General features: G+C 40.3%; 1 protein-coding gene across 1 annotated transcript in view; it reads left to right on the top strand.

Moving 5' to 3' along the window:
- Positions 1-2,463, top strand: part of LOC122647305 (protein ACTIVITY OF BC1 COMPLEX KINASE 1, chloroplastic-like) — a 66,846-nt gene extending 64,383 nt beyond the window's left edge. The window contains exon 10 of the mRNA XM_043840724.1: positions 2,399-2,463. Within this exon, the coding sequence (XP_043696659.1) occupies positions 2,399-2,463 (65 nt within the window). The remainder of the gene's footprint in view (positions 1-2,398) is intronic.
- Positions 2,464-15,802: the final 13,339 nt, after the last annotated feature.

Here is a 15,802-nt window from a genome sequence, read left to right as displayed (position 1 = left end):
TTTCGGAATCACTCATCAGACCCTAAGAATACTACTCTGCTACGATGGAGACCTGCAAATACCGGAATTACACATCAGTCCCTAGTAAACCCCCAAAGTTAACCCCATTGTACATTGCATTGCGGAAGTACACATCAGACCTAAGAGACAGTTAAATAGCATTCCGGAATCATCCCTTCGGACTTACCACGGGTTATCTAACACCTCACTCCTATTGGTAAGGGTCCTAGCATTGGGTTTATAAAAGCCTAACCATATGCATCTTCTAACATAAATGTCATGTGATTCAATAGTAAATAGAAAATCAAATTAGTTCTATCATCATCTCTCAATCTCATACAACATACCATCTCATCATATCATAAATAATAATATGCAATGCATTATGAAATGCATCCTAACATCATGCATATACTAATGCAAAAGAAAAACTATAATCTATATGAACATAAATCTGATATGATGTATATATAGACGCAGCAAGCATAACTTAGAAAATTAAACATAAAACACTCACAAATTAAAGTCAATTCCCACTTACCGAGTTGGATGCTTTGCCAAGTTTGAAGAAGATCTAACACAAAAATAATCCTCACCATTATGAAGGTTACACCTTATTTTAATAGTACGTGACATAGATAGGTTGTAAAACAAACCAAAACAAAGCCCCAAAACATTTAGAACAAAAATAGGGTTAGCAGAGGGGGACCAGATGGAGGCTGTCCTAAGGACCGGTTGATCGGTTGGATGGCTATACCTCCATCCGGTAGCTGTAACAATATACAGATTTGAGGTTAATTTTCATGGATCTTGCCATTCATAGACCCCAAATCCCAAATTGGCTTATGGGAATGAAAGATTACACCATTTGGGTTGAAAGGTAATTAACTCATGATTAACTTAAAGTTGAGTCTCATAATATCCCGCGATATAAATGAGAGGCCTGACCGCGATGGCATGCGAGCAGCTCAATCAGGCCAAGGTGTGCGGGTCCAACAGGGTAAATTTAGGGGTGGGTTTTACACTCCCCCCACCAGATAAGAATTTCGTCTTCGAAATTGGCATACCTGGTAAGCTTAAAAGGCGGGGATATCTTTCTAGTAAGGTGGACTGGGTGTTAACAATTGGGTTAAGACTATCTATCTTCAGTTAGGTTTTAACAGTTTTAAAATGGTTTAGTTTGATTTAAACAGTTTACTCAGCATATGGGATACTTTGAGGTTATATTTTAACGATGTGGGATACTAGTATAGGTTATATATATTGTAAATTAAAGAATAGCAAAGGGAATTGAAGAATGGAAGAAGAAACATAGAACTCCTACCATTAGAAACTATATTTCTAGGTTAGCATAATTAAAGTTTAAATTTCGAATGAAATGATTAGTTTAGAAGAGGGTTGAAGGGATTTTAAGTTCAATTTGATGCTGAAAGTAGAGCTGGAGAACTAAAGAGGGTACCTGAACTATTGAGGTAAAAGTAAGTATGTTCCTTAATTGATCTGGTATGTAGATGTTAAAGAAGATAATAGGTAAACTGACTGGTTTTATTGTTGAATAGGAACGTTATTCAACAAATTGGACTATCGAACACTGGATTAAGAGTGATTGCAGAGTGATTTCAATGTTTGCAATAGGAACAAGTTATCTTAGCACAACCATTGCTGAAGAAATGTAAACACTAACAGAACACAGAAGAATCTAGGGGACAGAATCATGACCAAGTATTGTATTACAATGTGTGTATGCTATGTAAACTGGGTAAGTGCTACACTTAGCTCTATTTGGCTTCTTCTTTGTTGACAGCCACTTCCGATTCTTCAATGCCTAACTCAACTTTAGAATGAACTGGAATATTGATGGGATCCCTATTATTCACTCCCAATAACGGAGGGGATATTCTAGAGCCCATTACTCCACCCATACCTATTATTGAGCAAAGTATTGTCAAATTTTTTCAGTTTTAGTGTCAACTTTTTTATCGATTGCACTTGGCTCCATGCTATAGGCAAGCTCTAACTCTATAACCCAGTTGATTGCAGGCGTAACAATGAATGTTCGGCTCAAATGGCTGAGGTAGAATTATGGATCATGACGGTCGGATAGGTGGATTTGCATTTTGCTCCCACGATTACATCGGGGTTGAATCAAGATAGGGTCGGAAGTAGAGGCCACATTTGCACGTGGCCGCGTGTTCATAGGAGGTCGAGGGTTATGAGGAGATCGAACCATTGTTTGGAGGAGAAAGGTGAGAGTAAAAGCAAGAGGATCTTGTCCTAACTACGATTTTTCCTAAGAGGATTCAAATATATAATCACTAAAATGACATGGAGAATTTATCATTCGATAACATATTGCTGCATAAAAGTTTAGATCAATTGATGGTATGAATGATCATAGTTAAATATGGAGTTTTCACCTTGAGACATTTTAGAAAAGATTTGGACGTGTATTTATTTAAGTAGATACGTATATATATATATATATATAAAATAGTACGAGATACCTGAAAGCTTCAAAAGATTGTATTAACTTCGAAGATTCGTCTTAATGTAGTTCTAGATAGGGTAAAGCCCTACTAGAAGCCAATTAAACCAGGACCAATAACAAGAAACAAAGGGGCTGCTGGTTCTGCAGTTTCAGTAGGACAGAATTGCAGTTTTAGGTCAAATCTAGGGCTTAGGTTAGGATAATGGAAAGGGGGCTTAGGGGGTATGGCTAGGCAGGTTTATAGGACTCTAATAATGTAGGTATTATAGAGTTTTAAGTGTTTTGAAAATTCTGTAAAACTGGACAGCAAGATCTAGGGTTTAATGGAGTTAGGGTTTATGGGATTCAAACAAAAAATAAAGGGGATCAATTGGGGGAAAGGATTAGAGGGTTAGAAGAAGAAATTGGGTGTCAAACTTACTGGAGATTCCACTGGCAGCAGCTTGACCAGATGTGAAGGATAGAACCACCTTCGAATTGAAGAAGATCCTCCCAGCCGTCACGGCGTAAGGAGTCAACTGGATTCCACTAGTCCCTTTCCACCTTGATAGAACCACAAGGATGCACACTCACAAGGAGCACAGGAATAGCAACAATGGAAGCCAACAAGCAAAAGCTTTTTTCATTAATCAAATTCGTGTTCAAAGCTTTACCCCCTTACAACCTTATATAAAAAACTCAAAAATAGACTTTTACTCTAAAAAGGAAAGCCCTAACCCAATTCCTAACCTATTAGGTAACTTAAACTGACTAGGAAACTAAAATAGACTCAAAATAGAGTCCTAATGACTTAAAAACAACTTAAACTACTTAAAATAAAGAAGATTCCCTACTAGCCAATAGGATATAAGAACCTCTTAGCCAATAGGATCACTTCACTTAAATTAGACCAATTGAACCAATTGGATGCAACCAATTTAAACTGGTTCAATTAAAAACATAAAAATATACTAAATATTGGGCTAATCCCGTATGCAACCTATGTACCCCCCTTTTAGGCCCATAAAAGTGGCCTATTACATAGAAAACCCATGGGATCAAAGGCCCAACATACATATAACCCAACCCTAGACTTATTTCTAAAGAAATAAGCCCATTTCGGTGACGAATTTGCATCACGTCTCCTATGTTGGTTCATGTACCTCTTGAGATTAGAGTGCAAATTGTTCCAGTGTCTTTTTATTTATGTATAGCTGAGAGTTAATATAAAATATTTCACTCCTAGCCGGCAGCCGCGTCTGCTAGGAATAGGAAATATCCCCGCTCTTCAACTCTACAGGCGTCAACCCAACCTAGATATTCTCTCAGTTGTACCCTTGCTTCAACTATGGACCTTTCAAGTTGAGCTATTCTCCTTCTTTATCGTTAAAAATGACGCATGTTCATAGGGAATTGTTAAATTCACGCAATACAACCATTTCCTGTCATAGGAAAACGGAGTATTAATTTATTAAGTGTTGGTTGAACCATGGGTTAGAGAGAGGGAAGAAAATAATAGAATTGATTGATTTAATGAGAGAAAGACCCCCTCTATTTATAAATAGAGGGGAAGTTACGACTTACATAAGCTAGGCGATGTGGGACTAAACCTACACAGCCAACTAAACACTTAATAACATAAAAGTTCCCCCAAAAGGACCAGAATACCCCCTCGGTATTCTGGAGTATAATATTCTAACACTCCCCCTCAAGCTGGATTGTACACATATGAAAGAAGGAAGATCCAACTTGGACTAAAAGAAAAAAACTCTAAAGGAAAAAACTCTCTCCATAACAATGCTAACACTCCCCCTCAAGTTGGCGCATACAAGGTACTAATGCCCAACTTGAATGAAAAATGGGAAAAACACGTTGTAGCAGAATCTAGCTCCAAAATGAATGCAGCTCCCCAATAGACCTTCAAGATCTTGGAAAAAATAGACCTTCAAACTTGGACAGTTTTGATCAGCAAAAAGGCATCTCTCACCAATCTTTGTCCAATACTGAATCTCTGAAGTATAATCTTGAGGATAAGTAACTAGGGTAGCCATCAGATGAGTCATGCAGCAGCGGAAAAAGTCAACCCAATTTGTAGAACCTTATATAGGCAGGTAATAACCAAACATCTTAAAAAATAACCAAACATCTTCAAAAATTTTAAGACCAACCTCCCCCTTGCGGCAAACTAAACCCAATAACAAAGCAGATACCCTTTGGCAATGGTGAAACCTTTGACCTTCTATGTTTTGCACCAAGTGTCTCTGCATGTTCTGCTCTCTGCAATGGCTGCAGGTATACTGTATATAATCACCCCCTCACGTGTAGTGCATGTGGATATAAGAGAGATGATTGTAGAGGTAGGGCAATAAATAACATTCCAGAGTTTTTCAATGGCTTCCAAGGGTAATGGAAAAAGAAGAAATGGTTAAGAAAAGAATACCATCAACTTCCAAGGTGGTTATGGGGAATGCCAAAGGTGGTGAAGGAGAAACAGCAGTGGGAGAATGAAATAGGAGTAAATTAGGCAACATGTAATTCCAACCATCTTCCATCGATCAAACAAACACTTTTGATGGAAACCCCTGCATGGGAGAAACTCCGAACTCCAATGGTCAAATCTGAGAAGTATATAGATCTGATTTGAAGTAAGGAAATGCTCCATCTTTCAAGGCTTGATCAATCTTGAACCAGGGAAGAGCAATTGTGCGAAAAACTCCAAGGGAGAAACTCCCACATGCTAAACAGTACTAACGAAGATATCCGGACAGCAGTTGAATGGAGAAGCTTCAACAAAAACTGGATCAGATCTGAATCAGTAACAATGCTAGGATTCAAGCTCCAAAGTATGCTGGATTTGAACCAGAAAAGCTCCACATAACTGAATAGGTTCGTAGGTGCCGCTAATAACCGTAGAACACACTGTTGTAGTCCCAAAGAAGCTGATCTCCAGGGTAGCAGATTCGAGTCTTCCATAACGAAAGAAATTCGATCTCCAATAAGAGGAAACTCAGTCACAATCATAAGGCAGCAGTATGCCACATGAAGGCAGCAGTAACACATCAACTAGTCATGCTTACTGAAGCCAATCAATAACACCAGCCAGATAGGTAGTGAAACTCAAAATAACCAGCAAAGACAAGATAAATAACCAGACAAATCCATAGGCAGTTGAAGCAGCCCGCCATAGAGGAATAACTAAGTGAAATAGGGTATAAATTGAAGAAACCAAGCCAACAAAATGAACTGTAATTTTTACTAAAAAACCTGATGAATGATGCTGAATAATGGGCTAAATACTCCTCTGATGTTTATAAAACTCTCCTAAAAAAATCAGCAATAGTGGACTGCCCTAACCCTTAGATCGATTATAGCCAGGGTTTTGTAAAAAACCCTGAAAGTGAATATCGATTGTAGGGAAAGGGGCTTCAACAAAAGTGAGGAGGACTTGTCAAAGGTGCAGGCTTATTGTAATACAGGCTGACCTCAACTGCTGGAATGGATCTCCAGTTCGAATGACCAATCTTCTTGGTAATTGAGACTTGATGCAGTAGACCTTCTTCTTGCCATAAATAGTTGAAGTAAAATGTCCTTTTTGATGGTAGAAACACCTAAAAACTCCAATAGCAGCAAACAACCCTAACCCAAAATCGATATGGGTAGGGTTTTGGAAAAAGCCCTGAAAAGAAGGATCGATTGGGGTTAGGGGTCTTCAAATTCTTGGAAAGAGTCAAAAAGCTGAGGTTGAGTGGTTTCTGTAGGTGGAGTAATCATCCCTCAAAAAAAGGCAGCAAGAATTCAAACCTGCAGCCCTAAGGTCGATTTCAATTAGGGTTTTAACAGGGAATCATAAAAGGTAGGGTGAGTAGATTTTGCTGTAGGGACAGATCCAGCCATCAGATTGTGTTCAAATTGAGGTCGATTAGGGCTTGGATTAGGTGGGAAATTTCCATGAAATATTGGCTGCATCTGACAAAGGAAACCCCACCATCGATTGGAGGCAGGGTTTTGAAAAACCCTGACAAGGTGAAATCGATTTGGGGATCTAGGCTGGAAAAAATAATAATTGATGGAGAGAAAGAAACGAGGGAAGTTAGGTGTAGGAATAGGGTAACATAGGGCTGGAAAAAGGCTGCATAGGGTGTTCCTCTATTAGAGGATCAGGTTTATCGAGATCTGATCTCGAAAAGGGGGAACCCCAAAATCGCAGAAGAGGCTTCCAGCTGTTTTTTAATAAAAAACGATAGGAGAGAAAGGGGGCAGCACTAAATCATCAATATGATGTTTACCTCATTAGTGCTGCCCCTGTTTTTGTGCTGAAAAGGAGAAAAACAGGAGCAGGAAAAAACGAGAAAAGGGAGAAGAGGAGGAGAGATCGATTGGAGGAAAAGAAGGGAGAAAATAAGGTTTTTCTCTCTAACCTACATCAGACCAGCTCTAATACCATGTTGGTTGAACCGTGGGTTAGAGAGAGGGAAGAAAATAATAGAATTGATTGATTTAATGAGAAAGACCCCCTTTATTTATAATAGACGGGAAGTTACAACTTACATAAGCTAGGCGATGTGGGACTAAACCCACACAGCCAACTGAACACTTAATAACATAAAAATACCCCCAAAAAGACAAGAATACCCCCTCGGTATTCTGGAATACAATATTCTAACATTAAGGATGGTAAAACATTCTCACAAATGCATTAATATTCTTATACTTCATATGCAGAACAGGGTGATCAAGGAATGAGAATAAAGTAAAATATGAGGACATGAAGTTGATTTCTACAAGAATTTGGTATAACTATTACTTTATGATTGTTGTTCATTTCTCCTAAGGTTTTCTTCTCTTTTCTCTTGATGTTTGCATTCTTTTACTGAAGAACCATGTCCTTCTCCTCTTCTCTCTTTTTTTTTTTGGGGCAAATTTCGCGGACACCCCTTGTAAGTATTCAATATGTCATGGACTTACCAAACTTTGGAAAAATATCACAAAATACCCTTACTTTATGTTTTTATTTCAACTTAGTCCACTCCGTTAGGTCTGTGCAGTTAAGCTGCTGTTAATTCTGTTATAATGGCGAAATTACCCTTACCACAAGGTGAACTCCCTATAATACCCTTACATCTAAATGCAGAACTTCCCATTATACCCTTAAGGCTTAATCCCCAAAGAAGGAAACACTTCATCTTTGCTTTTAACGGCGAATGAGACAGTGAGTAATCTCGCAGGAAAAGAATCGTTGCTGATAGAAAAGAAATACCGGAACAGTGAAAGGAAAGATGGGTCAGCAAGGGGGGAGTAACGAAGCTGTGTGTGTTATAGTGCTCCGCCTTGTTTGACCACTTCTCAGGTCTCCACTGTGGACTCTCGACTTGTTTATGTTGCTTTGGATTTGATTAATGGAGAGAGAAGCAAATCACTGGGGAGAACGAGTAAGCAAATCACTGGGGAGGAAGAGTAGAAAAAAAATACCCTACTGTGGTTCCCCTTCTCTGAATCTCTGTTGCAATTTTTTTTTTTCATAGATTGGATAAATTTGTTCTGTGTTTCTTTCTTCGTTCCCCAACGCCCAAGTTCCTGTTTTGGTGCTGTTTTAGGGTTTCAATGATGCTGTTTTAGGGTTTCAATGGTTTCTTTATGAAAGACCCATTAAAACAAGAAGTCCAGCTTGAAAACGGTGGACTTGTCTTCTCTACACCTAACTCTCTCCCATCCATTCACCACAACTCCTTCTCTCAGATTTTCTTGCAATGCAATTTTAAATCTCAGAGGTGTTCTAGATGGACTCATCAAATTTCAGCTCCTTTTTCGTTTTGGGTCTCCAAATAAAATTGTGGGTTTGGGTTACAGATTTTTTTTTTTTCCTCAGAGGTGGGTCTAGATGGACGGGAGATTTTCTTAAAATTGGGGTCATGATTAAAGAACAGATTTTTCTTAAACTTGGGGTTACAGATTTTTTTCCCCTCAAATCATAGGATGAAGTGGATGCTTAAGGATTTCATAGGATGAAGCTCTGAGCTTTCCGTCGACTCTCCGCCGCCCATTAAACTCTCCATCCATTCATCCGAGTTGAAATCGCCACCCGTGGAGCCACCCAAATCGGAGTTTCTGTACCCAGTGGGATGATGTTCTTCCAACTGCGGAAATGATAGTACTGCATCCCCCGTATCAGTGTTCCTGGCCACCGGAAATGGATCTGAGAATCCGGCGTTGTTGAGACTGTAGCCGTAAGATGGAGAAGTAGTGATGGCTTGATGGGTACCATTCCATGGGTTCAAGGAGAAAGTGTTTACGCCGAGGATTTGTTGTTGTTGCCGCTGGTAATGGTCGCTGGAGTTGGAATTGCCGCTGGTAATGGTCTCTGGAGCCGGAGCAGGTGATGGTCGCCCAAAATGGATTTGTAGCAGTTCTCCAAGACGGTATGAATATGGAAGAAGAGGGAAGAAGATGAAATGACAGTTTTTTTATTTAAATAACTGAGGGTAAAATTGATATTTCACCTTTGGGTACTAACTGTGCTTAACGTCAGGGGGAAGGTTGCCATTTTGACCAAGTTTGGTAAGTCCGTGACATATTGAATACTTACAGGAGTGTCCGTGAAATTTTCCCTTTTTTTTTTTTTGTTAGATCTTTTACCTACAAGTCTACCATTCAAATAACACTCAAGCCAGTGCATTGCCTAGGTGTTTGTGAAAATGTCCTAATGAGTCTTCTTAGCTAATTTCTTGCCTATTTTGAAACTTAAGGCACTCCTAGAATCTATCAAACTTCTAGGTCTTCTTTTCCATGGAAATGGTTAGATTTCCATCCATTTATCAATAATGAAATGTGTTAGTAAACCAGAGATTAATAACCAGATCAAAGCATGGAGACAAGGAGAAGAAGAGGAGAAGGAAGAGAGGTTTCCGCAAGTCTCAAAGAGGAGAGAACCTGGGAACAGAATTAGAGAATCTGCCGCAGGTCTACTCCCTTATATTAATATAATATTATGTAAAAAAGACATAAAAGGACAAGTATGCCCTTACATAATCGACCCTACTAATGACAAAAATAAACATAAAAAACAAAGACTGTTTTGCTCCTATAATAACAAATCTCAACACTCCCCCCAAGCTGGAGCATATATATCACCCATGCTCAGCTTGCTACAACACGACCAAAAACCAGGAGCAAACAAGGGCTTGGTGAACACATTAGCAACCTGATCAGATGAGGAGACAAAAGGAGTCTCAACAAGCTTCTTCAGACAGTGCTCTGAACAAAGTGATAATCCACCTCTATATGCTTGGTCCTCTCATGAAAGACCGGATTACTAGCCATATAGATGGCTGCCTAGTTGTCACAAAACATCTTCAGAAGGGTTGGAACAGGAAACCCCATCTCAAGGAGAGACCTAATCCACATCAACTCTGCAGTAGCATGAGCCATGGCTCTATACTCCACTTCAGCACTGGACTTGGCAATAGTGGTCTGTTTCTTGCTTCACCATGTGACCAGGTTTCGTCCAACAAAGGTACAATACCCTGTAGTAGACCGACGGTCACTAGCCGAACCTACCCAATCTACATCAGAATAGGAAACAAGCTCTATATGTCTATTTGGCCGATAAATCAATCCCTTCCCAGGGGCTTCCTTTAAGACCAAAGAACCTGAACGCCTACATCCCAATGAGACTTACATGGGGATTGCATAAACTGGCTGAGAATCCCAACAAAATAGGATATATCTTGCCTAGTGACTGTCAAATATAGGAACTTCTCAATCAGACTTCGGTAGGCATGTACATCCTTAAGGCCCTCACCTTCATCAGAGCCAAACTTGTGATTAGGATCCATAGGAATGTCCACTAGCTTTGGCAAGCATACCAGTTTCGGTCAGGAGATCTAAAACATATTTCCTTTGGGACAGGCTGATTCCCTTTTTATTTCGGATAACCTCAATCCCAAGGAAGTAGTGAAGCTGACCCAAATCTTTAGTTTGAAAGTGCTATTGTAAGTAACTTTGCACCTCCTTGGTCCCACTCTCATCATTTCCTGACACAATGATATCTTCTTGGCGGCAAACAAACACAATGGTCTGAGAAGCACTGAGTAAAACCACAATCAGTCACAACAGAACTAAAATTTTTGAACCATGCTCGGGGGGACTGTTTCAGCCCATAAATAGCCTTGTGTAACCTGCACATACGTCTACTATCCTCCCGCTGAGCAACATACTCTGGAGGTTGCTCCATATAGACCTCTTCAAGCAGGTCACTATAAAGGAAAGCATTTTTTATGTCCAACTGGTATAAAGACCAATCAAAATTCACAGCAAATGATATAATAAGACGAACAGAATTCAGTCTAGCCACAGGAGAGAAGGTCTCAAAATAGTCAACACCATAGGTTTGGGTGTACCCCTTAGCAACCAGACGGACTATAAGCTGCTCAACAAACCCATCAGAATGATACTTAATAGTGTACACCCACCGACACTTAACCAGATCTTTACCAGAAGGTAAATCCACCAACTCCCATGTTTGTCGAGTCAACAAGGCATCCATTTCCACGTCCATAGCATCCTTCCAAGCAGGGATAGTAAGAGTCTCAGTGTGAGTGCAAGGCATAGTATAAGAAGATAAGGCAGTAGCAAGGCTATGAGGACAAGATGGAAAGATGGGACAAGGAGACAAATTTCTCAATTGCATAGGTAATTAAAGACTTTCGAGTATGGGAACGTTTACATTGCCGAGTGGCAATTGGTAAGTCATCAAGATCTGGATTAGTTGGAAGGGCAGGATTAGTAGGTAAGGTTGTATCTCCACCACAGGTTGAAGAAGGTACAAGAAGCGATGCAAACGGGCCAGGCTGATCTGAATGGAGCTGCTTGATTGGCCAAGTTTTGAGCTTCTTCAGGTTTCTCATGCTTGGACTAGCAAGTATCAACAATGTGATTTGTCTTCCCACAATAAGAACATAACCGGGCTGCTTTATCACCATGCTGCCCACCAGTTTTCGACCACCAAAACCGCGCCTTCCACCCCCCCCTCTACCACGGCATCTAGTAGTAGTAGTAAAAGCTGAATTCTCTTAGGGTTGGTTTCAGGTTTGGAACTAGGAGATACGATGTGTTGGAGTCGAGAGAAGGTGCCATTCAATGTGGGGATAGATTCACCAGCAAGAAGATGTCCCTTTACAGCCTTAAGGCTAGGATTCAACCCAGCCAGAAATTTAGAGACAAAATTCATTCCTTTGGGCCTTTAAACTTCTCAATCTCAGTGGTAAGTGGCTGGAAAACATTGAGTTCTTCAACCATGCCCTTAAAGACATTGTAATACTCTTGGAGGGATTTGTCTGACTGCTGAAACTGAAATAACTTTTCATAGAGCTCGAAAATTCGGGTCATACTCTTCTCTTGAGAGTATGATTCCTTGAGGTCATCCCACCACACCCGCTTAGCCTTGGTGTGGAACATTATATTGGCAGCAATATCCGGCTCCATGCTGTTCCATAACCAAATAAGTATGATAGCATTCTCCTTATTCCAGGTGTTGTAATCCTTGGAATCAGGTTCTTGAAGAGGAGAGGTAATGTAGCTAAGCTTGTCCTTAGCTATAATGTAAACACGGACAGCTTGGGCCCACAATAGATAATTAGAATTCCCCTTGAACTTTATAGAAGTAATTTGAACATTGACATTTTCGGTGGAAGTCTTTGTATCAGCCATAATGAGAGAAGGAGATTAAAAAAAATAAGGGCAACAACAGTTAGTTCAGGCAATTCTTCAAACACTTGTAAGGCAGCAGAAATCTACTCAACCCAAGAAGCAAATAACAACCAAACGGTAGAAGTAGAAATAAAAAGGGAGCAGCAACTGAAACTGACTCCGCAAATCCACAACCAGCAGCAGAAAAAAAATTAGAGAAACTAATCAGTAGAAAATTCATAGTTGAAGAACGCAGCCAGACACAGAAATCGAGATCAGAATTTCACAGAAGAACTTCAAGAGCTTCAAAAGTGCAGCATAACTAGCAAACTGCTGTTGCAATCGAGCACCAGAAGCAATAAGAAGACCATATAATCGCAGCCATAACGATAGAACTCCAAAAACACACTTCCCAGAGAGATCGATAGTTGTCAAGGTGTTCTTCTGAGATCAATACTTGCAGCCTTGATGTTGGTTGATGTAGACATCCAATCAGTAACCAGCAGTAGGTACATGGAATAAAAGCACTCCATTAGTTGTAGATAGGAGTGGATTTAACACATAGTAAGGGCAGCTTTGGGTGGCTGCACACCACAGGCAGAAAAACAAAAAAGGAGATCAGAAGAGGATCGTGGGAACACTCCAATCTGATTAAAAATGCTCTGATACCATGTTAGTAAACCAGAGATTAATAACCAGATCAGAGCATGGAGACAAGGAGAAGGAAGAGAGGTTTCCGCAAGGCTCAAAAGAGGAGAGAACCTGCGGACAGAATTAGAGAATCTGCCGCAGGTCTACTCCCTTATATTAATATATTAGAATGTAAAAAAGACATAAAAGGACAAGTATGCCCTTATATAATCGACCCTACTAATGACAAAAATAAACATAAAAGTCAAAGACTGTTTTGCCCCTATAATAACAAATCTCAACAAAATGAAAAGAAACATGTTAAGTGTGTTCTAAATGATTCATTTCCTAGTAGAAATTCCTGTTTGATACCCAACTATCCTCTCTTCCTAGGTAGCATTTAATCAATCTAACCGTTAGTGGTTTACTTAGCCCTGTGATTACCATTCTTTCCTATTAGTATGTTTGCACACAAAGCTCCTATTGAATCCTAATCATTGCCCATCTCAGCTAAGTTTCTGTTGAGGGAATAACTAGTTGATTAATGCTTAAGTGATTAATCCTATCACTTAGCCCTTTATTTATAGTAATAGAATCAAAGAGTACAACTCCTAATCAAAGGAGTGCTAATAACAGAAATAGAAACAACTAGGAATGCACACTCCTAGTCAAACTAGGAGTGCTCCCCTTGTCTATTCTAATAGAGATCGACAAGGGGAAAAATAGAGAAATAAAAGGCAAATTACAGAATAATAAAAACAGAAAATAAAGAGGGAGAAAGTGGGAGATAAAGTGGGAAAAAGGGCCAGAATACCGTAGAAAACACTCCCCCTCAAGTTGGTGCAAAGATGTCGCACATGCCCAACTTGGCTAGAAAAGGACGAAACACTTTGCCACTTAGACCCTTTGTGAACACATCAGCCAGTTGATCAGTAGACTTCACATAAGGAACACAGATTAGTCCAGCTTCAAGTTTCTCCTTGATGAAATGTCGGTCTACCTCCACATGTTTTGTACGACCATGTTGGACAGGATTATGAGCGATGCTCATGGCAGCCTTATTGTATCAATATAACATCATTAGAAGTTGGACAGCAACCCCAATATCTTGCAACAACCCTTTAAGCCACAACAATTCACAGATGCCATGCGCTATCGCATGGAACTCAGCCTCAGCACTGGACCTAGCCAACACATTCTGTTTCTTACTATGCCAGGTGACGAGGTTTCCTCCTACAAAAGAGCCATATCCAGAGATGGACTTCCGATCACATGAACCAGCCCAATCTGCATCAGTGTATGCTTCAACCTTCAGATGACCATTGGAAGATAAAAGAATTCCTTGTCCCGGAGCAGACTTCAAGTATCGTAAGATGCGAAGAACCACCTCCATATGAGAAGAATAAGGGTCATGCATAAACTGGCTGACCATACTAACTGCAACGGCAATGTCTGGCCGAGTGTGAGATAGGTAGATAAGTTTGCCGACCAACTGCTGATAACGACCTTTGTCAATTGGTGTGCTTTCTTTCTCCTTGAGTCTTGTCATAGCTTCTATGGGAGTGTCTGAAGGATGACACCCTAGCAGCCCAGTTTCAGATAGTAGATCCAGGACATACTTTCTCTGAGATAGAAATATGCCCTTTGAAGAGCGAGCAACCTCTATCCCTAGAAAATATTTTAGAGTCCCTAGATCCTTAATTTCAAACTCACGGCCAAGAAACAGCTTCAACCTTTTTATCTCATCACCATCATTGCCGGTCACTACAATATCATCAACATAAACTATGAGGAGAGTAACCCTATCACCCATACATTTGATGAACAAGGTGTGATAAGCATTGCTTTGCTGGTAGCCCACTGAAAGCATAACCCTGTGAAATCTACCGAACCAAGCTCTTGGTGATCGCTTAAGCCATAGAGTGCACGCTTTTGACAAACCTTACCCTTGGTAGCAGGACTTGAAAAACCCGGAGGAATGTCCATATATACCTCTTCTCTTAGTTCACCATGGAGGAAGGCATTCTTCACATCCAATGCAAGATCCCATCCAAGGTTCACAAGACAGATAGCAATACCCTGGCAGATTGAGTTTTGCTCTCGGTGCGAAAGTCTCCTGGTAGTCAATGCCATATGTCCGAGTGAAGCCTTTAGCAACTAGACGTGCCTTTGCTCGATCCATGTACCATCGCATCCGACCCACAAACACCCATTTACAACCCACTGGTTTTTCCCTGGGAGGAAGAGCTACAAGATCCCACGTATTGTTTTTGTTCAATGCTCTCATTTCTTCCAACATTGTTGCCTTCCACTTCCAATCTGTAGATGCTTCCTGCCAATTTTTAGGAATGGAAACAAAAGAAAGGGAGGAAACAAAAGTACGAAAAGAAGGAGAAAGAGAACTATAACAAACAAAACGGGAAATAGGATGTAAAGTGCAGGTCCTGGTACCTTTACGATGTGCGATGGGTAGATCAGAAGAGGAGGGCTCACCAGGAGGAGGATCTGGATCCTGAGGCGGCAACTGGATGGGTATCGGTGCTGCAATAGATTGATTCTGCCCTCTGTTAGAACATCTCCGGTTATAAGTGAGAATGGTGGAATTGTCAATGGTCCTCTGTACTGGAGTCAGCTCCCCCTGAGTAGGAACATTACCACCACCTATTTCCAAGGTCTCCCCTTGTATTGGAAGTTGGACAAGTGTGTGTCCATCAAACCCGGTTCGGTCCAGTTCAACCCGGTTCACCTTTGTATTGAACATTTATACTTTTTAGTTTAATATTGTCATATGCGATATAAACTTTTTGAGCATTATGTGTCCGTAAGTTATACTTAAAATGGTAGTCACGACTAGGGTTTGGGCTGGGCACCCTTATCATATGGTCGTCGCATTGGGTATGCCTAGACATGTGATGTCAGGGTACGAATGCGAGTGCTCACATGTTTGATGTGTGCATTGGCGAAGAATCTACTTTGTCAATTCCCTCATGTATTACTGCCAGATGTAGGAAGGGATAGACA

The sequence above is a fragment of the Telopea speciosissima genome, unplaced genomic scaffold, assembly GCF_018873765.1.
Source record: "Telopea speciosissima isolate NSW1024214 ecotype Mountain lineage unplaced genomic scaffold, Tspe_v1 Tspe_v1.0020, whole genome shotgun sequence".
NCBI lineage: Eukaryota > Viridiplantae > Streptophyta > Magnoliopsida > Proteales > Proteaceae > Telopea > Telopea speciosissima.
Note: the sequence above shows the minus strand (reverse complement) of the source record. Positions and strands in the feature narration are given on the sequence as shown.